At 37.8% G+C, this 25,845-nt stretch overlaps 3 protein-coding genes across 6 annotated transcripts in view; 2 read left to right on the forward strand and 1 right to left on the reverse strand.

Annotated features, from left to right (window-relative positions):
• unm_hu7910 (un-named hu7910) overlaps positions 1-2,195 on the forward strand; it is a 28,591-nt gene extending 26,396 nt beyond the window's left edge. For all 4 annotated transcript variants that reach the window (XM_060874205.1, XM_060874204.1, XM_060874206.1 and 1 more), the window contains 2 exons: positions 386-519; positions 672-2,195. In XM_060874205.1, coding sequence (XP_060730188.1) covers positions 386-519; positions 672-822 — 285 coding nt within the window. In that variant the 3' untranslated portion in view covers positions 823-2,195. The remainder of the gene's footprint in view (positions 1-385; positions 520-671) is intronic.
• A 490-nt stretch (positions 2,196-2,685) lies between these two features.
• ggh (gamma-glutamyl hydrolase (conjugase, folylpolygammaglutamyl hydrolase)) lies at positions 2,686-7,306 on the reverse strand. The gene is made up of 9 exons (XM_060874209.1): positions 6,970-7,306; positions 6,776-6,884; positions 6,138-6,188; positions 5,966-6,050; positions 5,559-5,697; positions 4,841-4,947; positions 4,637-4,727; positions 4,391-4,525; positions 2,686-3,411 (listed from the first exon to the last, which is right to left on the reverse strand). Exons 1-9 carry the CDS (start codon positions 7,061-7,063, stop codon positions 3,290-3,292), a joined length of 933 nt encoding a protein of 310 aa, XP_060730192.1. The 5' UTR covers positions 7,064-7,306; the 3' UTR covers positions 2,686-3,289.
• A 743-nt stretch (positions 7,307-8,049) lies between these two features.
• On the forward strand, positions 8,050-25,117 carry nsmaf (neutral sphingomyelinase (N-SMase) activation associated factor). The gene is made up of 31 exons (XM_060874210.1): positions 8,050-8,294; positions 8,677-8,757; positions 10,531-10,609; positions 10,708-10,772; positions 10,967-11,003; positions 11,209-11,259; positions 11,736-11,807; positions 11,892-11,939; positions 12,041-12,093; positions 12,612-12,741; positions 12,888-12,959; positions 13,041-13,149; positions 13,386-13,562; positions 15,593-15,672; positions 17,149-17,239; positions 17,356-17,419; positions 17,517-17,568; positions 17,674-17,794; positions 18,334-18,465; positions 18,638-18,680; positions 19,050-19,216; positions 19,312-19,420; positions 19,541-19,599; positions 19,682-19,749; positions 20,956-21,023; positions 21,161-21,284; positions 22,139-22,222; positions 23,011-23,161; positions 23,280-23,382; positions 24,029-24,138; positions 24,231-25,117. Exons 1-31 carry the CDS (start codon positions 8,257-8,259, stop codon positions 24,323-24,325), a joined length of 2,733 nt encoding a protein of 910 aa, XP_060730193.1. The 5' UTR covers positions 8,050-8,256; the 3' UTR covers positions 24,326-25,117.
• The last annotated feature ends 728 nt before the right edge of the window (positions 25,118-25,845 follow it).

Raw genomic sequence — 25,845 nt, forward strand, 5'->3', positions numbered from 1 at the left:
GTTTAGACTGTAAGTCAAATCACAACTATATACATTTCAGCACTTAGCAGACGCCTTTATCCAGAGTGACTTACTTTTTTATACAACTGAGCAACTGAGGGTTAAGGGCCTTGCTCAGGGGCCCAGCAGTGGCAGCTTGGTGGACGTAGGAATCGAACTCACAACCTTCTGATTTGGTAGCCCAACACCTTAATCACTAGGCTACCACATCCCCATACAGTATTAATGTGCTCAATCAATATGCTATCATTTCTTTCAGATTAAGATAAGATGAATGTTAACAGATTAGAACATTTTACAGTGCGAGTGCCTTTTGTTTCTTACTGGTTACTGGTTATAATTCTAAATGTAATTCCACCTGCTCTTGTATTTCTTGCAACTTCAGATCAAGTTCTCAGTGATGCAGCCTGGCACACATGTATGGCCTCACACTGGACCCACTAACTGCCGTCTGCGCATGCACCTCGGTCTCGTCATCCCTCAGAAAGGCTGTCGAATCCGCTGCACCAACCAGACCCGGTCAGTTAACATCGACATAAAAGGAAAAAGTTTCAGAGTAGATTGCTGGAACAACAGAGATATAAACAATAAATGTATTCTGTTCATTTTGGTCTTTTCTATAACTTTGGCTGACAAACCTCTGTGTGTGTGTGTGTGTGTGTGTGTTGCAGAGAGTGGGAAGAAGGAAAGGTGTTGATATTTGATGATTCGTTCGAGCACGAAGTGTGGCAGGATGCAGAAAGCTACAGGCTCATCTTCATTGTAGACGTCTGGCATCCAGCACTCAGCCAATCCCAGAGGCAAAGCCTGTCCCCCATATGAAGCATTAAATCAGTTGCAAAGAATTACTGTGACGTCTCAGCCAGTTACAGCCACAAGCCAACCCTAACCTCTGGCTGATTTCTGGTTCTGAACAAAATACCACATGAATATATATGCTGTTTAATTGAATAGTGATTTATGGAGAGCATGGGTAATGCATCTTGTCCTTCTGGTGTCCTGGGTTTTCAGTCAACAGGAAGAAAAGGTGGATGGATTACAGCTGTTTTGTGTTTTGCAAAGCTTGGGACATGCACAAGCAATTAAAATGAGTTGATAGGATTCCACAAATGAAGGTTTACAAATAGTTTTGAGAGTTCGGCTTTGAATAAATGAAACCACTGAAATGGACCAAAGTGAAAGGTGATGAAGAAGGAGGCAGACCACTGAAGGTGCATAATACTGTTACTTGAATATACTCAGCGTTCACTTCATTAGAAACAACTACACATTGATCCAGTTATCTAATCAGCCAAGCAAGTGTTTAATCGTGCTGGTGCTGGTCAAGAACTTCACTTAATTTTCACATCAAACATACTAATGAATAAGATGTGTGATCTCTGTGAGCTTGATCGTAGCTCGGATGTTGGGAACAAATGAGTTGGTTTGAGTATTTTAGAAACAGCAGATTATATTCACACACAGCACTCTCTGGAGTTTATAAGGAACACTGCACACAAAAAGTGTGTAGAGTGACTGAGAGTGACTGACTGGATCAAGCTGCCGAGAAGCATATAGTATTATTACTGTACAGTCCTGCTGTGCTGTATAGTAGCTCAGCATACACTAGATATCAAATCTTGTGGTGGATTTCTCTACAACAGCAGAAGACCATATTTTGTTCCACTCCTGTCAGCCAACAAGAATCTGGAGGTTATCGTGAGACACTGGAGACTCTTCTGTAAGAAATCTGCCCATATAGTCCCAACAAGCATACCATGCTCACAGAGATCACACGTTCTGTTCGTTAGATTCTAATGTCTGATATGAAGGTTAACAGATGATCTGTATCTGCATGATTTTATTTATACACCAGTGACTGATTAGAAACCTGTATGAAAATACAGGTGTTCTTAATAAAGTGGACAGTGAGCGTATTAGAAAATGCCACTGAAGGGGTCAAAAATATTGGATAATAATAATACAAAGCTGATGTAACTTTGCACTACATGTAGTAATTGTGTGTGTATGTATACGAGGGTGTAGGGAACCGATACTGCAGACACCTTTGTCATTAACAAAAACCAATAACAACAACAACAAAAAAACTGTGCCTTATACCTACACTTGTTAGGTGTGTAAAAATTCACTGGTCATGCAATGTAAAGCCTAAACAAGCATTATTTTTGTATTAAATAAAACAAGTGTAATTACGAGTCTTGTGTTTTATTATATTAGAATGCCAGAAGTTGATGTTCAGTGGATTGAACATGATGTCAGACACTTGATGGTTGAAATGAAGACTAAGGTTTATGTCATAATTATGATTATGCCCTACACTCAACTCTGAGGCTCCAGCTTTCAAAACGCACAGAAAGCCGCACACGCTCAAGTTCAAGAAAACACACACACGCAATCACTGACAACTGTTAAAGAACAAATAAATTTGCATTGGAAACTTCCCCACACAGCCAACTAAATTCATTTAGGTGTTGCTGTTCATGTCTGCAAACACTTCTGTTGGTACTTCTGTAAATGTACAAAGGCAAATGTCAAGTGCACACAATTATAAACTGATCACTAATGAAACAAATGTCAAATGTGATTTGTTGATATTTTAGTTATAAGTTAATTTAAGGTTTCTTATTTGACTTGACCAATATTTGGGCCTGAATTGAAAATTAAGTAAAAAAAAAAAGAGCAAAGCATTTTGAAAAGATTTTTAATGTAAAATCTTCAATACAAGGCACGGTGGCTTAGTGGTTAGCACGTTTGCCTCACACGGTTGGGGGTTCGATTCCCGTCTCTGCCTTGTGTGTGTGGAGTTTGCATGTTCTCCCCGTGCCTCGGGGGTTTCCTCCGGGTACTCCGGTTTCCTCCCCCGGTCCAAAGACATGCATGGTAGGTTGATTGCGTGAGTGAATGAGAGTGTGTGTGTGCCCTGCGATGGGTTGGCACTCCGTCCAGGGTGTATCCTGCCTTGATGCCCGATGACGCCTGAGATAGGCACGGGCTCCCCGTGACCCGAGGTAGTTCGGATAAGTGGTAGAAGATGAATGAATGAATGAATCTTCGATACAGCATATTGGAGGAAAAGGGGAGGAGGTGGAAGCATGGTATTTGCATTCAGGTTTAGAAATGCGATGTTTTCATTCCAAGCACAAGAGGTGTGTTATCTCAAACATAGATTTCCCAACCAGATTTCAAGTCATAAATGAAATAATAGGTATAAAGCACCAGCACCAGCATGTTAACTTCTTTCTTCTTTTTACACAATGTTTAGGATGACTATAGCTTACGTGATAAACACCTAATCAAAATAATATTTCTGTACAAACAAAGACTTGGTTCCGGTGTAGGTGGGTTGGTAGTTATAGATTAAAGCGTTCTGTTCCTCTTTTTTGCTGGGAAATTTATGAAGACTTTTTCTAGCTGTAGGAAGGAAAAGAAAAGCACTCTTATTGCGAGCATGATTTTAATTAAGAATACCATGTAAAATCTAAATGTGATGTTTTAAAAGGGCTTTTCACACTGTGTTTAAACCTGGGTTACTGATGTTCTAAACCCCCGGGGTACAGGAATGTAATATAGAAGGGGGGTTATGAAACCCTGCCCTTAAGCAGGATTAGAAGTGAAGTGACGTGACATACAGCTAAGTATGTTGACCCATACTCAGAATTCGTTCTCTGCATTTAACCCATCCAAAGTGCACACACACAGCAGTGAACACAGACAAACACCATGAACACACACCCAGAGCAGTTGGGGGGGTTCGGTGCCTTGCTCAAGGGCACCTCAGTCGTGGCCGGCCCGAGACTCGAACCCACAACCTTGGGGTTAGGAGTCAAACTCTCTAACCATTAGGCCACAACTGCTTTTGCAGTTTTAACTCCACATTGTAGTATCAAACATGTAGAGTGTGAAATAATCTCAGTGAGACACCCGATCAGAAACTGAACAGCGCATGCCTCGTATCATGTGAAAACAGGACGTAGCAACACTTAACAAAAACGGTTTGGGCAGCAAAACACTGAACATCCCAGAAGTGCTTGCCATAACAAAGGGGTAAATGAACACGACACTGAAAAATTAGCAGAACACCTGCTCCACGTGCTTGTCAGTTTTTTGCACTGATGAGAAAGTGCCAGACAAGCCATTATTTAAAGCACTCTATTTATAGTATCATGGTTGTTGACACCGCAAACAGGCAAATAAGAAAGTTAAGCTGGGGTTTAGGTATGTAGAGTAAAGTGTGAAACATCAGATTATAAATAGCCAGGATTAAGGTTAATAGTGAGGCCAAAAAAAAACAGGATTCTGTTTATAACCTAGGGTGAACTATTTCAGTGTGAAAAGCCCTAAAGTATGCTCCTAGTCTACTGTATCATATAATGTGGTGTACTGTTCATACCTTCACTGACAAAAAATTGGGCCATGTAGAAAGTGGTTCTGATAGCAGCGGGTGAGTGGGGGATGTACTCACGAGTCCACTCGAATGCATTCTTCTCTGGGTGCCATTGGGTTCCATAAATTGGGAAATCATTTGCTGTGCAAGTGTGAAAGGAGAATATAGATGCTTTAGAAATTTAATCATTGAATAAATCATATTGGACTCGCACACAATACACATACACACATACACCGCACACGTTCTCACCTTCCACTGTGGACACGAACTCCGTTTGTCCGTCTGTGCTTGTACTCAGAATTTTGTAAAAATTTTTCAGCTTCTTGTTTGCAGTGAATTTCTGTCCCAGTGAAAAACAAACAATAATTTATTAATTAACTAAGAGGGTCACTTTTTTTATGACTAAAAACTGTAGGCAGTAGTAACTGTGATAAAACTCTTTAGTAAAAACACCTCAGTAGTGATACTCCACTCATGAGAGTTCTCTGTTAGTGGTTTATTTGCCAGTGATGTCATCAGGTCCTTTGGGAAGTCCTTAAACATTCGGCTGTCCGTTGATTCTAAATCACAGAGGATTTGGGTATAAAACATGACAGGGCATGTTGTTAGAAGACAAAATCCACTAGGGAAAGGTGAAGGGGTTCTTACCACTCCTGAGTATTTCCCTAACAACATGACCCCGTAATCCGTCAGACATTACAGTTAAAGCTTAAACACCTTTTCGACTTTCACCTCTTTCTGTAAATTTACACTAAATAATCTCTTTGTAGAAGCTTCCCTAAATCAACATTTGTTTGTGTACCTGCTTAGAGTTTGGACACTTTGGGCTAATTATTACTTAGCCAGCGCTGTACAGACTGCTGAACTATGATCCCTTGCAATTTAAGTTCGGTCTGCAATAGTCTCTACATTTTTTTTTTTTTTTTGCCTATGCCATGATTTATCAACCCACTCTTAGAAAATGTATCTGAAAAGACTTAGATCAAGGCCAAAATGGAGATAAGGACAACAATATATTTTACAGCCTTAGTCACAGAGGGGTGCCTCAAGATGGCACAGTTTGGTGTAGTTATGAATTAGCCAATTAATTTAAATCAGACATGTTGCACAATATACTTTCCAGCCTCTAACTGTAACTATAAGCAACAAAAATTTCTATTCAATAACTCACCTTTGGTGAATTTGAGTGGTAGAGCAACACCACTGGTATTAGTATGGGACAGTAACGACTTTCCACTAGTCAGGAGTGTGAGCTTCTCATAGCCCAGACATGTTCCCCAGACAGGAAAATAATCTCCTTTTGAGTTTGCCTATCAACACACGAATATTCAACCTTTAATTCTGATTAAAAAAATTATTCAAAGTAAACTTATAAAACTAATAATACAACTTTTTTGGTAATTAGATGCTTCTTTGACCCAAGTTCACAGCCTCACACATTAAAAAGCACATTCTCTTGAGATATGTGCCCTAAATTTACAAATGATAGAGACAGTTAGGTTCACACTGATCAGCATTATTATGCTCTGAATATGATGAGAACGGCATGAACAAGCTGAACAACACGGTGGATTTTACCTCCAGGGCAAGTTTGTAGAATATGCCAGCTGCTGTGGCATAACCAGATGAAAAAATGCTGACACCTCCACCAGGAAAAAGGATTCTACAGGGAAAAAAATAAAGTCTTATTTGTGCAATAAAATGCAATGTTATGATGAATAGGGATATGTCCTGGGGTTCAGTCACTCACCCATTTATAGATTTGAAGAGTTTGGTGTATTCTTCTTCAGTCTTATTAATCCTACACACACAGAAATAACAATATGTATCTCAGCTTTTTTTTCTCAAGAGATTTACACTCATAGAAAACAAATTTGTCTGACATTATATATATGCAGATATATCAAATTCTGCACATGGTTTCATATAAGCGATAATGTTATAATTCAGGTTTTCATGCAGCAAGAACCCTAATTGAACTTACACACACTGAAACCTTCTATTTTGAGGCTAATAAAATTAATAGAATCTTCTTCTTCTTCTTTCGGCTTTTCCCTTCAGGGGTCGCCACAGCGGATCATCTCTCTCCACCTAACCCTATCTTCTGCATTATAAAATTAAAATTAATAGAATAGAATAATTAAATCATTTAAAATTTTGAATTCCTGCAAATGATTTCTTAGACCATGAGCTTATTTAAATGTAAAGTTAATTTACTTTGTCATGTTAAAGATGTGGTAGCATCTTACACAGGTTAAGGTGTCGGACTACTGACCAGAAGGTCATGGGTTCGAATCCCAGATCCACAAAGATGCCACTGCTGGGCCCCTGAGCAAGGCTCTTAATCGTATTAAGAACACTCTATTATTTGAACACACTTGGACTTACATCACTGGCACCACACGTGCACCCGCAGACTCCAAGTACTTGACATAGGAGGCTGCAATGTAGGTGTTTTTCCCCGGTGTAGGAGTTCGCACTTCCTGAGCAAGGACACCTTCACACACAAAACAACACACTGCCGTATTAGTAATACAGGCTGAAAGACAGAACAAAATGCGTGTCAACACCGCTCACGTTACCTATTATAGGACTGTCGTTGATTTGGTGTCCTTCTGCAACGACAGCAAAGGAAATCATTAGGAAAAAGAGTGAGAAAAACGCCATCATGCACATAAGGTTCGTGTTGTTACACCATCACTGAACTACTTTGTTCCTGCTGCTCAGTATGTTTTTGTTCCACGTCCAGTTCTGCGTCACTTGCGTGAATCAGTTCCTCATTTCAATCTTGACGTCTTCAAACCTAAATTTTCTGGTCGGTATTGCTTAAATGCAAGTACTGATTATTTAAATAGGTCTCAAGATATTCAAACTGATAATATTTAGAAACAAATGAGTAAATTGTCATGTTTTTGTTTTTATTTCCACAACTAGTCCATGTGACAAACACGAGGACGGAGCTTGATTCTGATTGGTTACCTTTATTTCCAACAACCAATCAGTGGAGGTTCACTGTGTATAACCGTTTGAGTCATGTGACGTGTGGAAGTTGCAAAGACTCTTTTAACAACGAGCCGGTATCCAGTAGGCTAATGTCGACCTTAGAATTTCAGTCAGTATTAAAGCTAGTGGATATAAATAAACACGTACAGTACAAGATCTGGGCAAACCGTGTGTCCTGGACTCGTGTGTTTGCGCGTGCGCGTGCCGCTGACACGAGAGAATATTCGACAACAGACAGACTGGAATCTGATTCGGAATCTGATTCACTGTGTTGCGGGTGGATGGAGTCGATTCATATCGACTGTCTGAATTCTCAATGACAAACTGCAAACTGCAACACATTATTATTATTATTATAATTTTTATCATTATTATTATTATTATTATTTTATTATTGTTATTATTATTATTATATGAATAACAATTATGATCATATTAACAACAACAACAATAATAATAGTAATACTTTTTTGTTTTTAATTGTAACCTTTTACACATTTGTTATAATGCTGTATGGAATATTTAATTGCATTTAATGGCAATTTTTATTGAGAATTAATAATAAAAAATTAATAAGAGCTTAAACCCAGCCTCCATAGGCAAACACGAACCAATTTCCTCGGGAGGAATCGATTGCAAAGTTTTGGAGTCGACTCTCCGTTTCCAACGCCTGAAATCGGAGTGTCGACTCTTTATGTGATCGACTCCTGGTCACACCGACATGCGCACCAAAGACCAGAGAAAAAGAGAGAACAAAAACAAACGAGCGCATTGTTCTTTCTCAGAGGTAGTTCAAGACATATCGATCGAGCTGTATCTAGTTCCGGGAGTTGAGGGTCTGAACTCTGTTTGTCCCGCAGTGCATCATGGCGTTCATCAGAAAAAAGGAACGCTGCAAAGAGAGGTATTTCACTCTATTACACCTCTATCCGGATGTGTTTAGGCTCACACAACAACTCGAGCTATCTTTAGCTTCAGTTTATTTATTTAAATCCCACATGCCCACGATAGAAAAAGAAACTCTGCTTTCTAACATGAGACCTTATTGTTTTTGAGGTTGTTGCCGGAAGTTGTTTGTGTAAAGCAGTCACATGGACTGTTGATGATTATATCCTTACATTGTAGCTACTGGTCAGTTTTATTTGAAAGACTCTTTTGTTAAAAGTGGAGGATTAACAGCTCTGTTCCATTTCGATTCTGTTCACTAAGGTTTATTGACATGTCATACCAGCTTGAAGCCATGCAGGATAAGATGGATAAATAAAAGTGTGTTTTCACTTTCTCAGGTTTTCACTGCTCTTACTAGACCTGGAGGAATATTATTTTGAACAACACACTGCATATAAAATGACTGCACTCCCAAACAGGTGAGCATGGCTAGAAATGTGACCATACACTGACACGATGTCACGTTGTTACCCTGTTAAGGAAAACTGAGATGCTAGGATTTAGTTGACTTGTAGTTCACATTTTGACATGTACATTTATGCCATTTGGCAGACCTCCTTATTCATAATAACTTACAGAAGTACTTTGTATCGTCTAGCAACCAATACATCCTATTACTGGTTCTCTAGAAGTTCACTGACCTAATAATACCCTCTGGCTATATACTCCCAGGGAAGTAATATAGCACTAAATGCGCATAGACGTTAGAAGATTTTTCCTTTTTTTCTAACATTTTATACTATATATTGTTCTGAAAAGTACCTTTTCTTCTTGAGCTAAAATTGCTGGAGTCAGACCACATTGAATTTTTTTAAAACTTAAACAAGTAAAGAGAATTCAAGGATTCAAGATCCTGCACGGTCACTATAAAGTTTTTTGCAACAGGTTTGTGTTCTTGACCATGTATCGTTGTACAAAAGGTCAGATTATCTCTGAGTCGCTTGTCCTTGTTGTACAACATGTTCCGACAACACTACATTGGATTTGATCTGACACGTCCGTGCCAGCCTGATTGAATGATGTTGTTGAACGGGGGACATACCGAATCTGAAATCAGTGAAAATAGTGAACATTTTAACTTTAACACAAAGATATTGTTGATAGTACTGTATAGTTTCTAATGAAATGGGTTGTATTCAGTAAGAAAAGAATGCAAAAGCATTTCCACTTGGTCTCAGACTATTTGGCTTCACTGTTTTAAGTATAGTTATAGTGTGTGGGCGATGTGATCTAGGAGACACTTGGATGGCAAGTATTAGATCTGAAGTCGTGAAATTCACTTTAATTAGCCACATTTATCTTCAGGCAGACTTTATCTTCTTTACCGCCTTTTTTACTGACTCCTCACCCAGCATAATCTTTACAGAAAGCTCTGGGCTTGAAAAAAAATTTGTATCATTTTTCTCTTAACAGGTGAAAATCATTCAACTGTAAAGTCTGCCTAGTTCTACAAAGGTTTCCAGGTTGACTAAAATGTTCGGCAGTCGGTAAAAATGGTAGTTTTTAGATGGTGGAAATTTATACATTCACACATTAATGCTTTATTTATCCAGTGACATGTGATATCAGTTTATGCAGTCTGGCAATAAGTGGCCAAAAGTCTTCTGTCTAAATGATAAGTACATAATGATTGTTTTACAAACAGCCGGGAAATCGGATAAACACAATCAAAAAGTTTCCCAAATATCTGTCCTGAACCCAAGGAGACCTGCTGCTGTTAATCTGTTTAAACTGTTTACATGGTTTGAGTTGAGTCTTTTTACTCTGCATCAATCAGAATAATGAATAAATCAGGATTTATTAAACATAGTAAAATATTGTCAAGAGACTGATCAGAAGAAAAAGGAGTAAAAACAGTCAAAGATGTTTTTAAGGAAATGCAGTTTGGAGGTTTCAGTCGGTCAGTAGAACAATTTAAAGACAAATGGAAATGGCTTCTGAAAAAAAAAAAAAAATCAGTGATGGGATGTTGACTTTTACTTTTTGTGACGTGATTAACTCATTGATGATAGATTTCCGAATTTATCTCTTTATCAATCTAGTGAAGGATGCGGTTTAGGCCACGCTCACTTTGTGTTATAATGAGTGCCTGTATTTTACAAAGCAAATTTTTTTAGGACTTCAGATAAACTAGTTTTTGTTTTAAAGATTCAGAAATGAATTTGTCTCTTTGTTTACTGGTTTGGTTACAGAAATATTCGAGGCTCTCTAAAGATCTGTTCCAAATCAGTCATTTTTGAGCCAGATGAGACGACGGAGCCGATTTTAAAGGTAAATTACAGTTCAAACCTTTTGCAGCTCATGCTCGTATATCAGTTTGGAAATCCTGAGAGAAATATGTTGACCGAAGTTATTTTTTTGTAAAACAGATCCTACTGAAAGACTGCCGGCGGATAGAAGCGGTGGAGGAGAATGAGCCGAACCCTTTTAAAGAGTGAGATATTTCAATTGCAGTTGATAAAGCTAGAGAAGCTCAAAAGCACTTCCATTAGATCCATGCTTGTAATATACTTTGTAGTTAAAATAGAAGTGATGTACAGTTAAGCACAGATCTTTCCACAGAGTTAATATTTAACCGTTGTTGTTTTTTTCCTCTCTTCTCCTTCTCATTTCCTTATTCTTCTGCAGAACCAAGCCAGCATCTCTGCTTATGGAAACCAAGCAGGTGAGCATGTGCTTCAGCATGTGGCACAAAAAACATAATAAAACAATTGTCACTGCTAACATAAATGGCATAAATTGCAAAGTTAGTTGCTTCAGTTGTTGTGATGTTCATTCATATTGTTTTTGGATTATTGTGGAGAGCAAACAGATGCATTTTAAATAACCGTGTGAGTGCTGGCTATATCCATGTGTTTTTGCTTCATCAGGTTTTTCTTATTAAAGAGGAGAATGCTGTTGCCCCGTACAAATACGAAAGGGTAAGAGAATACATTCATAATACCAGGTTTTTTTATGTATATTGTTTTTTTTTTTTATAGTGCATAGGTGCCAAATATTCTTGGTTTTGCTAGATAATTGATGACACCCTGCTATAGCCATAACAATGTTTTTCAAAAAAATAAAAAAGGGATAGAAAAAAAAACACAAAAGAAATTGGCTTTAGAAGAACAGCACAGTGAAGAGAAAAGGACACAGGATGTGAAAGACAAGCATTTCCTTCTGGTCGTTGTTACATTATAGTCACTTTGGTCTGTTAAAAAAACAAATGAAGATTATTATTATTATTATTTTTATTATATAGCAAGAGAATCACACGTTGTGGAGGTTTTCTTACTGTTGCATGGTGCACGTGTAAAACTAGCCTTCTCATTCACTGACACTCAGTGACTCTCTTCATCTCTCATACTGTATGAATTTGTCTTTCATTCTCGTCATCAATGTTTAAACTTACTAGGGAGAAAGAAGTGTCATGTTCCAGCTGGAGGTGCCTAGAAAAACAGAAGATGTTGTCCAGACGTTGCTTCAGGTTTGCATTGCAGTTTGTGCAGATGAATTATTGGCTGAGGATGTTTGACTGTGTTTGCTTTATCACTCGGTTTCTTTTTTCCAGCTACATAGAGCATCGTGTCTGGACAAGCTGGGGGACCAGACTGCCATGGTTTGTTACACACACACACACACACACACACACACACACACACACATCCACTCAGTGTTATGACAGTAATAATAACAACTGTTTATGTGAAACATTTCTAGATCGCTGCAAACTTGCAGTCCAGGTTGGCGAGAACATCTTTTGATAAGAACAGGTTAGACATCTTTGTGTAATTAACACTCACCCTACACCTCTAGCCATTTTAGAGCAAGGTTCTATTCATAAAGACAGATCGAAGAAGTTCCTGCTTTTTACTTTTTATAATGAAATCAAAATCTGCTGTTTAATCTGCTTCCTTTTGTTTTGAAGAAACTTAAATCAGTTTTTTTCCCTCCCAATTTGGTCACGCCAATTCCCACCTACTTGCTAACTCTCGTCAGCCAGCTGGGAACGGTGAAGCATAAGGCCTGCGTCCTGTGAACGCAGGTGTTATTCTTCTGTGTCCTCTAAATGCAGGTGTTCTGCACATGACTTGCATCTTTGCATCAGTGTCACAGGGTGAAAAAGAAATGTCCTTTTCCTTTAAAAAGAAAACAAAAATCTGCATTTTTGACAAGACTTCAAGATGAGATTTTCTCCGATTTTCTGGGAGCGGTTACTCTTATATATATTATATATCTTATATATTTAACAAATTATAGTTAACTGCAGCATTTTTATGTGTGAGTGCAGCTTTCAGAGTGTGTCTGAGACCCCACATATGGAGTGTGAGGCTGAGATGGTGACCCCTCTGGTGACCAACCCTGGTCATGTCTGCATCACTGACCACAACCTGTACTTCCAGCCCCTTAATGGTTACCCTGTGAGTTACCAGTGCAGTGTGTATATATATATATATATATATATATATATATATATATATATATATATATATATACACATATTTTAGATTTTAATAGACTGGTAATCAAAATGTTTAATATTTGTTCGTGTGAATGATATGATCAGGATTCAGCGGTGCACATCGGGCTTCACAGTGTCCGGCGCATCTATAAAAGGAGACATGGCCTGCGACCGCTGGTAAGTGTGTGCATGACTGTGTACAGTGATCTGTATATGCAGTGATCACACCTGTGTTTTGCGTGTGTGTATTTGTTTTAGGGACTGGAGGTGTTTTGTACAGAGAACGATCTTTGTTCAGATATCTATCTAAAGTTCTACAATACTAAAGACAGGGACGAACTTTACTATTACATTGGCACTTTCTTAGGTATGTTGTGTACACACACACACACACACACACACACACACACACACACACACACACACATGCACCCAGTGTCTTTCAGGATAAAGTCCTAAATAAATATCTCTATTGCTGTACATACATTGTCACTATACATTTTTGAATGATCATAATGGTCTAGCTTTATATAGTGTTTTTTAAGGATAAGTAATATTGTGTGTGTGTGTGTGTGTGTGTGTGTGTGTGTGTGTTTGAGACAGAGAACCACATAGTAGAGCACACAGCAGAGAGTTACATGCTGCAGTGGCAGAGGGGACATATCTCCAACTACCAGTACCTGCTGCACCTTAACAACCTGGCAGACCGCAGTGTTAACGATCTCTCGCAATATCCTGTGTTTCCTTGGGTCCTCAGTGACTATACTAGCCCACAGCTGGGTAAGCCAGCCATACACACACAAACACACAACTAGGTTAAAAATGTTTGCAGCAGAACACACACTGGGCCTCGTTTATCAATCTTTTAGTAAAGCTGTATTTGTACAAACTCAATCAATCTAACTGTGTTTCCAAATGTTTTGGTTTTCTCTGATTTTCATACTTCATACAATCACACATAAATTACAAAGCACATACTCAGTACAGCTGATTTGCTTGTAGACAGAAAGTAGACAGCCATGAGAGTGAACTCGTTCAGAGTAAAACATGAAAAAATGGAAGGAGAATCAATTTTTTTGACTCACTACTAATAATAATTTGTTTATGGCGACGCACAGACAAACCAGCATTTTTTTCATCTCTGGCATTTCTTTTGCATTAAGTATTTTTATTTGTTTTAATTTATGAATTTGTGTTTCATACTTTCTTTCTATGTTTCTTCTTAAATCAGTGGCACAAATATAAACCACTGGTTTTCAAAAAATGTTCTTAACATCTTCACAAGAACGTGTCATACCTAACAACGGGGTCGGCCCCGTCTCCTGTCTAAGGGAAAAAATGTCATATCGTTATTCAGTTGCTCTGAGATTGGTCTTGAATCACTCTGTAAACTAAGATACCTAGTTAGATTTTTTTAAGCTAAATTAGGAGCTCTGTCAGATCATTCTTGGTGTCTATGAATACAGGCCTTGGTTATTTCCAACACTTTACCTTTGCTTCAGTGGAAATTAGACACTGGACATCATAGATGTGTACCTAAGAACTGCTGCAGTAGTCCTGTGCTCATTGTGTGTTCAACCTTTTACCACACTTGGTACTGTTTGACTTGTAATCCCACTGTAATCGGGTGTCGCCCAGAAAAGGATATGTTTCTGTCAGCTCAGAACTGTCTGTCCATTTTGCGTTTACATTCTCTGTCATCAACAAGGCGTTCCTGTGTGCAGAACTGCTTCTCACTGGATATTTTCTGAGTAAACTCTAGAGACAATCCCAAGAGATCAGCAGCTATAGAAATTCCATAACCGAAAAAATGTTCTGGCACCAACAGTCGTTCCACGGTCAAAATCACTGATCACATTTTTCCTTGTTCTAGTGTTTGATGTGAACATTATCTAAAGCTGTTGGTCTGTATCTGTATGATTTTATTCATCGCTTTGCTGCCATATGATTGGCTAATTAGATAATTGTGTGAATGAGTATTTGCTCAGGTGTTTCTCATGCAGTGTTGTATGGGAATAGTGAATGTATGCTTGCTTATTCTTTTAGATTTTCCTTTATTCTGACCAGAAATGTACTTTTTTCCAAGATAAGTGCTGTATTGAACCATATAACTAAACTCAACAATGAAAACAACCCAATATTACTAAATGTTTAAGATTTATTTGACTAAGAACCTCCTGATGTGCCTTTGTACCAGCTTTAACACACTGTTCTGAGAAAGTAAGAAAGAAGTGATTAGTATAAAATGCTGCTAAACTTTAGAGGTTAGTGTCGGAACTCGGAGCCTGCCTCCGAGTGGACACATCGCAGGGAGTACCTGGACACATCGCATATTAACTATTTAAACTAAACTTTACTGATAACACTATAATTGATACAAATAAAACAATTAGAAGACTTTCCAGACCTTGATGAGAATGAGCAAACTTCTTTATTGCAGCCAACAGTTCCATTGAGCTCAAGGAAAAATTTCTAAGTCAAAAGCAATCAAATGAAAAAAAAACAAGCGAGCATCCCCTTGCAACCCAAAAAGTTCGAACACAAAAAAGCAAGCAAAAAAAGGCCCCCTCCCCATGAAATCTCCTCAATATATACCCTGGCACCTCTAGATGCCTTCTATTCATTCAGGTAATGTCTCCTTATTACGTAATCCGCCTGACCTTTCCAAATTCTCCTCACTTCACAAAATCTCTAAGTGACTTCCCCTTATTTCTATTTTCACAACATTAGTGTTATAAAACCATGGACTTGTCCATTGGAATGATATAGTATTATTGTATAATGTCTTGATGTGTGTTTGTTTCTGTCAGATCTGTTGAACCCTGCCTCTTTTCGGGACCTCAGTAAACCAGTGGGAGCTTTAAACAAAGAGAGACTGGAAAGGCTACTGGTAAGAACGTAAACCTTCACTAACATCCCACTTTTAATCTACAAGTACTGATTTAAATGTAGCGTCCATAACCGGTCATGAATAGTTCTTCCGGATAGTGAATATTTCTAAGAAGTTCTAATTAAATAATAAATTGCTTTCTGCTACTTCTACATCGATATAGTGAGATTAGTGTTACAACAAGGGCACATTAACTGCTGAAATAGGAAATCTGACACAAACCACAGCGCTTTAGAGATTGATCACTCCACCAAGCCTGAAAAAAACTCAATAACTTCATTCCCCCAAGCTGCCATATGAGCTGTAGCCTCAGTCTCGGATGCTCCGTCCACTACATAGCATCTGATATCTTTTGAACCGCAAGATTGAGGACTTTTAAGATTGCAGTCTGTTTGGCTTTCCACAAATCCTTGTTCCAGTTTCCAAGGAGAAACACTGTGTGATGCAATGAGCTTTTCTAAGCAGTGTATAGTCACTGGACTGAATAGATTTAGAATATATTTCACCATATAAACTACTTGGAGTCACTGCAGTTCTTGTCACTTCTCTGAATGGAACAATTAGACAATGGCTTCAACAGGACAATGCACATACTTACACACATGTATACACACACATAGGCAAACATTTTCTTTGTGTATCTTGTGACTGGACTGCAGTGTGACTTCGTTCATGTTGCCCAAGGCAAGTGTCTTAGTTTGCTCTGTCAGATCCTCAAACGATTCCATACTGGAAGAACCTGAATGTGGAAGTCCACGTTAGTGTACACTTGTTTTGGTGTAAAGAGGCAATGACATCATAAAATAATCATGCTGATTCGACATCAACTAGAATGCTAGTTCTTGGCCTTGTTCTGGCTTGAAATACAATATGAACCGTGGCTTTGACTATTTTTTTTTATTTTTATTTGAGTCTTTAGTTTTCATTTAATCTTGTCACTTTTACTTCTACATAGATGTGTCTTTATGTTCAGTGTGAGTTCTCTTGTACTTGAGCTCCCAAATCTTCCTGCCTTTATGCTTGCAGATGACGTGCATGTCCACTAGGGGGCAGAAATAATCAAAACAAATTTTAAGTTTCATTGCAGGAGTAATTGAGAATAAGATCAATACCACTTAATGTAGTTGAACACTTCTCTTTCTCTCGTGTTATCTCACTGCAGATCAGCACTCACACAAGTTTTTTTTTTTTTTTTTTTTTTTTGCTCTTTTTATAGCACAAATGTGTATCAGAGCCATGTGACTTGCACAATATCACTTTCAGCCCTTGATGAAAACTGTAGGAAAGGAACATTTCTAGAATGTTCCAGAATTTTCTCCAGGATGATAAAAAAAAAAAGTATCTTCAACAACTTCTTTTAATAAAAAGTTCTAGTAAATTCATGATTAGTAAGTTAGTAAATAGTAAATAAATATACTTAATTAAAAAAAAGTGTGTGCGCACGTGTGTGTGTGTGTGTGTGTGTATGATTTGAAGGAGCGTTACAAGGACATGCCTGAACCTCGTTTCATGTATGGTAGTCATTACTCCTCTCCTGGATATGTCCTCTTCTACCTCGTTCGAGTGGGTGAGTCTCACACCCTGAGTCTTAGCTACTGAGTTACACCGAGTTGTACACCGAACACTGAGTTCCCATTTAATCTGAATCATGTGTCCCACTCTCTCTGTCACTCTTCTCTAAAGCACCAGAGCACATGCTGTGCTTGCAGAATGGCCGTTTTGACCACGCAGACCGAATGTTCAACAGGTAACATAATCTTACACACATATAAACACACTTCTGTCATTATTTTGTAGCATACATATTTTTTGTTCATTAATTCTGAATGTTTGTCTCTGTGTAGTATTGGAGATACCTGGAAGAACTGCTTAGAAGGGGGCACTGACTTTAAAGAGGTGAGAGGCCTGGATCTTGTGATCATCAAATACTTGCAACCTAGACTACGTTATGTATAGTAACTCGTGTGTGTGTGTGTGTGTGTGTGTGTGTGTGTGTTGTAGTTGATTCCTGAGTTCTATGGAACAGACACCAATTTTCTGAAGAACATCTTGGGGTTAAATCTGGGTCGGAGGCAGGGTGGAGGGCGAGTAGGAGATGTGGTACTTCCTTCCTGGGCCACAGGTAGTTTAAAATCAACAATAAAATACTCCTTTACTAGAAGTATCTGTCTATCCTTTACCTGGACACCTCTCTTCTTGCCTCCTCTAAGGAAATTTTAATTTTTAGGTTTATTAGGTCCTCAATGACAGCAGGCGTCAGCAAAAGAACAGAATAAATGAATCAAGGCATAAAAGAGAGCAATTCCAGTACATGGTTATATTTATAATATCGTGATAATATAATTTAATAAGATGTGCATATGAAAAAGGATAGAAGAATTTTGTATAGACTATTATGCAATAATGTTTAGGTATGAGGTACGTAATCATATCATGTTGTGTGTATACGGATTCGTTATGCCCTGTAAAGCCAAGTTTGATTAACGCTTCAGTGAGGAAAATTTGTTTGTTCTTGATTCTTAATGTCCTTGTGATTTTTCTGTTATCCTCAATAAAGGAAACAACGAGCACCAGATTCAATTCCATCATACTATAACTATGTTTCTCTCTCTCTTTCTCTCTCTCGCTGTTGCTCTCTCTTTCTTTCTTCACTTTGTGTAGATGTGGATGACTTTCTTCAGAAGATGCGCTCTGCTTTGGAGAGTCAGTACGTCTCAGAGAATTTGCACGAGTGGATCAATTTAATCTTTGGTTACAAACAGAGAGGGAGTGAAGCTGTTGGAGCCCACAATGGTACACACACACACACGCACGCGCGCGCGCGCACACACACACACACACACACACTAAAAGTGGTTTTATGAAAGTATACACTCCAAGGCAGCACTGATTTGAGATCCCACATACTTAGACACTTAGAATGCGTGGGATGGATTTTATTGACTTGTGTCTTTTTTACTTCCAGTTTTTCACCCATTAACATATGAAGGTGGCATCGACTGTGACAGGTAATTAATCACTGAATTTGATTCCTTTTGGTTATGTAAATCTTTCCTCTGTGTGTAGAGTTTAAATGTTCTCCCTGTGCATTGGCGCTTTCCTTCAGGTACTCTGATTTCCTCCCCAGTCCATTGACATGTTTTGTAGGCTGACTGGAATCTCTAAATTGTCTGTAATGTGTGAGTGTATGTGTGCTTCTGCCCGGCAATGGATTGACACCGCATCCAGCCTGTCCCTTTGTTGGATGGACAGCAAGATTCCTTTAGATTAGCACCTAATATTGTCTGTAGATCATTGTTTTTGGAATCGTATATCATTTTTATGCTTAATTGTTTTTTTTTATGGGTACGTGCATGTGTGTGTTGATGTTTGTGTAGTATCGAGGACCCGGATGAGAAGATAGCGATGCTAACACAGATTCTGGAGTTTGGTCAGACTCCCCGACAGCTTTTCACCAAACCTCATCCTCAACGCATCACACCTCGATTCCACAACGTCTCTGCAGGGACGAGCCTCAGCACATCGCCCAATGACCTCTCACCAGGTAACTCTTTAATTTGTCACACATCAAGTAGATCAAGTCCATTACTTCTGGTTTACGTCAGACAAGTGTATACTAACATGCACGTCCATGTGCAGGTTCTCCCAGTATGGAATCGTTTGAGGATCTGACAGAGGAAAGTAAGACACTTGCGTGGAGCAACATGAACAAACTCACACTGCAGTCCAGTCACAAGATACACAAAGAGTAAGTTTGTTCATCTGTTTGGGTGTCTATGTGCTATATATGTATGTGTGTGTGTGTGTGTGTGTGTGTGTGTGTGTGTGTGCGTGTTGTGTTGATGTCAGTCTATAATTGTTCTTTCAGACCAGTGACCGGAATTGCAGTGACTTTAAATGGTGTGTCCATTTTTACGACATCTCAAGGTAAAGGATCGCCAACGGAAACCCTGAATAATCTATTGTTTACTGCATTTTACAAAACATACCCTCTTTATTTTCATTACAGACTCTACTTTAAAGATGTTTTCTAAAGAAAGCAAGGCACTACAGAGGAGCATGTCCTTTTCCAACATGGTAAAATTGTTGTATGCTTACTTAAACTATTATTACAGAACCTAAAATGTAATAGACCCATTATAACTTGGTCAAAACACTGCAGCCAGTGTTCTATAACAAAATAACAAAATAGCAAATGATGCCTTCTATTCAACACTACACTTTTTTTTGTGTTTCACTTTTATAATAAATCACTTTATGATGCAGTTTGGCAGAGAGTTAACAACTCCAAACTGTCCTTTGGCGTGGTTAATTCTGGAACTCGATAGAAATTTTTAATATCACGCTAACATTTCCGTTACATGCTTCGTTCATACGTGCAGCTATTTTTTTCTCCAGTCGCTCCCAGTGTGTGGTTCTGTTACTGGTTGCTATAGTAATAACATTAATCAGTGGGTAGCACAACTACTGTTCCACTTGACAACAAAACATTTATTTTTTTTTTTTTTGCGTTTACCATGGAACATTCTTTAGAGAGAGAGTTTGTATATAAAGTTAGGGTATATGCATCATATCGTACGAGACGAAGGAGAAGCAGTGTGTGCTGTTTGTCACAAATCAAGTGCACTCTACTGTCTACACTCCCATTGCTAGTCACTATACCATTTACAGCATCAAGTTAAACTACTCACATCCAGTCACCATCAGTCACTGTTGCTCATCGAGAATGAAACATTGAGAATGAAAGGTTTCCGGTCACTTTGTCACTGCAACTCGCTGTACTTGTGAACAAAGCATCATGTGTTCAAACCTAACCTTACATTCCCCACTTTCTCAGTCATTGTTTTCACGTTGTGTCTGCTCTCAAACAAACATCCATGAAAGTATTTTATTGGGGAAAACTAACTTTTTTTAAGTATAAAAAGTTAAGTTTATATCCTTAAAAAAAAGTCTTTACCCTTATAGTTTTTAGAATTAATTTTCTTTTTTAATTGATAATCAACTTAACAATTATTAAGTTTCCTCTTCTCCGTATTATCATCTCATCAGCTTTACTTTTACTTTTCCAATAGATTTTTTTCTACTTTATTTCTCTTTGACCTTAATAGTGTTTTGAGTGTCCTTCCCACTAGCTGGGTTTTAGGTTCATAATGTAAAGCATGCTGAACTGCATTTAAAATGGATGAACAACGCTGTGACATTTTATCCTCATTAATAAGTCATAAACATGTAAGCCTTCCTAACACAAACCCTATCCTTTTTTTTTCCTCTCTGTCTATTTAGGCATTGTCCTCTTGTGTGATATTACCTGAGGATAAAACCGTAGTTTGTTCTTCATGGGATAATAACGTGTAAGTGTCATTATAATAAATTCTCGTTCTTACGGCTCAGCATGCGTAATTGTTTTATCATCCTCTTACTTTCTCTTTCCCATTTTTTTATTCCTCCTTCGATATTCTTCTGTGTCCCTTCCCTAATCTGGCACTAGGTACTTTTATTCAATAGCATACGGAAGGAGGCAGGACACACTCATGGGTCATGATGACGCTGTGAGTCAAGTTTGCTGGAGAGACGACCAGCTCTACACAGCATCGTGGGACTCTACTGTAAAGGTCAGAGGTCTAAATTCAGCTAAAGCTCATTGTTATACTTTTAAATATGTGTCACACAAGATGCATCAATAGTACAGTCATTGACATGATTATGCTTGACTGCAAAATAACGTTGCGTACCACTGGTTATAAAGGTCTGGACAGATCACTAACCCCAGGGCACAGGACACTTTTCGTATCCGGGCCTTTTTATTTTACCTGCCTGGGTAATTAGTTTTACATTTTACTTACATTTTATTTTCCCTACCGCCTTAACTAGGTCGTCCAAAAAAAAAATAAAAATTCTGCACAAAAGGCCGTCAAGTACATCTCGGAGAATAGCGCGGACGCGCTTCACACAGCGAGTGGGCACGCGCACCACACGGCCGAAATGAGAGACAGACGTGGTCCGTCACTGTCTGGAGGATAATTAGCCAGTTATTAAAACGCATGTCTGCAAAATTTGCACTTTCTTATTTATTATAATAAGTATAATATATTATAATATAATACATTATAATATATTAGTCTGATCTGTTTGATTGTGTTCACTTTGTCTGCTTTTATGCAGAAATCTAGAAATTTCTAAAGGGTTCACAAACTTTCAAATGACACAATGTCTTAAACTCCATGGAATAAAGTGAGTCCAATTTAACATTCTTTTGGGGAACAGATCATCTAGATAAAAAACATCTTATTGGTCAGAACATGTATATAAAATAAAAACACTAATTAATGAGTCTTTCCAATTAATGACAAAAATGTGGCAAAGCTATAATATCTAACTGTAATGAAAACATTCATACTGATTCATACTCCTATTCTTTTGCCCTCTGTCATTTCCTGTTGCTGAACTCTTGTTTGCTTGGGAGCAGGTGTGGAAGTGTGTAGCCTCAGACATTTCCAACAATAAAAGGACACAGTTTTTGCTGCTGGCCGAGTTGGAGCACGAGGCCGGGGTAAGTCTTTACCATGTTACCAGAGAGTAATGCTGTAAGGTGAATATGCCTCACTGCGGTACCAACAGCACCCAGACCCATACCAGCGAATGCATTTACTTGCAGTACTGTGTGTTACTGTTATGCATTTATTTTGGTTCATATTTTTTTTACTAACATTTTCCTAATTGTCTGTAATCTCCAAAATGATAAAAAATGCAGAATATTAAAAGCAAAAACGTTTTCCTGTTGTTGGTGGTGGTGGTGTTGTTGATATTAAACCTAGCAACAGTTAGCTAAAGTCTTTTGCTAGCCGCAGATTCTCCTCCGTGCTCAATACAAATGTGGTAAAATAAATTTACAATATTAACTTAAATGGTGTATGTGTGTGTGTGTGATAATCTTTACGTAATCAGTGTGTTTCATAATGAGAATTTAAGAAAGTCTGCTGCATAAACATTTGGACTGTTTATAATTGCAGTAATACTTTTTTAAGCATCTATTTATCATAATAGTAAAATCCAACATTATATCTGCTAGAAAACTGAATAGTTTTACTATGAATTTAGAAAAGGAATGTTCTTAATCTTTAGTTAATTATCAAAACTGTTTTCTACATTGTGTTTTTTTTTTTTGGGTTGTCTGCTTTTAAAAATATCGTAACATATCTCTATCTTGTGTGATATAGCTGAGCGTTATCCTTATCACAGTGTATTAGTGTACTAAATAATATCACAGCACTAGTATAAATCAGCACATTAAAGAGAAATTTGTATGAAATTGTGTGATGTCTGTGTCTGTTTAAACAGGTTAACACTATAGCTCTAAATCCTGCTGGTACGCTCTTGGCATCGGGCACAAAAGAGGGCACTCTGAGTGTTTGGGATATTGCAAGTTTCTCCGTCCTGCATCATCTGACCTGTCATTCTGAAAAGATCCACCAAGTGGCCTTTAGTCCTGGTGTGTACAAGTGTGTGTGTGCGTGTGTGTGTGTGTGTATCAGAAATCTCAGTCTTAGTGTGCATACAGGTCTTACATACACAATCAATTCAAGTGTGTGTGTGTGTGTGTGATTCAGACAGTCGAAACATCCTGAGTATTGGTGAGGATTTGTATCTGAAGGTTACAGACGTACAGACAGGCACAACACTTGCTGCAGTACTTGCAGAGGAAGAACAGAGGTAACTCCCTTTTTATACATTTATTCTTTTTTTTTTTCACACTTCTTTAAATATGCAGGCAAAAAAATTGGAATTAGAAAATGGCAGGAAAGCGGTATTGTGGGAGCTTGACATGCGTGCAACAGCCGCTTTTATTAGAAACATCTGTCCTCATGCTCATTCATGAAATTATCCAATCAGCAAATCACAATGCAACAGAACAGAACAGCGCATAAAATCCTGCACATAAAGGTCAAGCTTCATTTTATGTTCAAAGCAAATCACAGAATGAAGAAAAAATGTGTTCACAGTAACTGTTGGAGAATTTCAGAAATTGCTGATCTCCTGGTACTTTCACACACAACAGTGTCTAGTTGTCTTTGAATGGCGTTTCTGTGAGCAGAAACACCATTATAATGAGAGGTCAGAAAAGATTAGTCCAGACTAATAGTTTGAGCTGCCAGGAAGCTTACAGTAACAGTTGTGTGAGCTGAAAAGTTCCACACAGACGGATAACTGCATGAATTAGTCAGTGTACACGTGTTCCTATTAAAGTGACCAGTGAGAGTATATCTCTCCATGTTATCATAACTTTCACTTTAAACTTTCTACGTCATTAAAAGCAGCTGTATTGATGCATTTTATTTGTATGTATTCCGGAGCACAGGTGTTTTTGTTGGGACGGCAGCATTGTGTTGGCTGGAGGTCAGTCAGGGAACCTGCTGATTTGGGATCTTCTTGCTAGCAAGATCACACACAGGATCCCTGCTCATTCTGGTATACACACACACACACACACACGCGCACACACAGGATAATAATCCAAATTCTCTGGAAATTATATTCATATCCTTTATCTGGTTTTTCAGGTCCTGTCACTTGCATTTGGATGAATGAGCAGTGCAGCACTGTCATTACAGGAGGGGAAGATAAACAGATCATATTGTGGAAACCCCAGTATTAGGACGCACATACACACACACACACACCAAAATGACCACAACTAAATGTGCTGGACACAAGAATTCAGTTTGAAGTGTCATTTTCACCCAGCTGCTCTACCTGTGAGCATAAATATGATCCTGAGCAGTTACTACATTCCTACTACAAATCTGAAAGCCATTACACAAACTGAATCAGGAATTTCATTTTACTTGTGCTCTTATTCCAATGAAAGTTAGTTTGATATTTAAAGTGTAAAATGGTGTTGCCTTTTTATTGTTTTATATTAGTTTTATCGCTTTCATTTTTTTTTTTTTTAAGAAGGAATATAATGCCATGTTTATAAATGAGTGCGTCGTGGAATAGGTGGCTATATATCGTGGATCCGTTTACCTCATTTACCTGCAGAAATCAAAATATTAATTGCCCAGAAACTGCCCAGAAAAAATTCGTTTGTCTGTCATGTTATAAAGTCGACCTGTCCCCAGAATTCCAGTCTCACAATTTGTAATGATGATTTAAAAGGTTTGTGAATGTCAGCAACTGCATGTTTTGTTTTTTTTGTTTTTTTCATTGTTTACTTTCGTTTAAATAAAATGATCATTTGACTTGGGTTATATTTATGCTCACAATAAATACACATTGCAAAAGCGTTAAATAAAAAATATTTATCTTACAGCAGCTGGCTTTTTTTGTGTAGTATGTAATGTACATAATTTAAATATGAAAAATATTAATAACTGGATTGCGTGCATACTATATAATTACACCGTTAAAAATAGTGTCATGTAAATAAAATAAAATGTAAAACATTTTTTAACGTCTGACTACATGTGGAACATGTATCACTGTATGAAAATCAATCAGTGTTTATGTAGCACACTTACTGGCCTTGGAGCTGCTCAGATTAAATCGATCCAGTCTGATATCATTCTAATTATGTCCAGTCATGTACAACATTATGACCTTTATGTAACTCTTAATGCACTTTAATAGCTCAGATGAAATACGCTGCCTATACTGCAGTAAAAGACAGGGTTTGTTTCTGCACTTCTGCACTTCTTTGTTTCTGCATTTTTAGGGTTTCATATTGAATTTTAAAGGCTTCTTTAATTAAATGTTATGTACACAAAGATGCAGGTGAAAACTATGCCTCTGTATATTCATATGTATTATGTATAAATCTATATCTGAAAACATTTTGAGTAATTCACCCTGTTCAGCAATACTCATGCAAGCATGAAGAAGGCTTCTGTGTGTGTATATATGTACACGTATAAATATACATGCACATGCTGATCTTTATTTTATATTTATATCTTAGCTAAGAGATTTTTGATAGCTGAAAAAAGCATCAGCTTACAAGCAATACGTGTAAAAATGAAAATATCGTTCTTGTGCAATAATAATAAAAAGGAAGTGAGACCTATTTATTTATTATTCTTGTATGAACTTTACAAATAGAAATATGCAGTTTAAGTGTTAAGGTGTCGTGTTTAAGATGGATGTGCAACTAAGATTTATTTATTTAATCTATTTATT

This window comes from Tachysurus vachellii, chromosome 7, assembly GCF_030014155.1.
Source record: "Tachysurus vachellii isolate PV-2020 chromosome 7, HZAU_Pvac_v1, whole genome shotgun sequence".
Classification (NCBI taxonomy): Eukaryota; Metazoa; Chordata; class Actinopteri; order Siluriformes; family Bagridae; genus Tachysurus; species Tachysurus vachellii.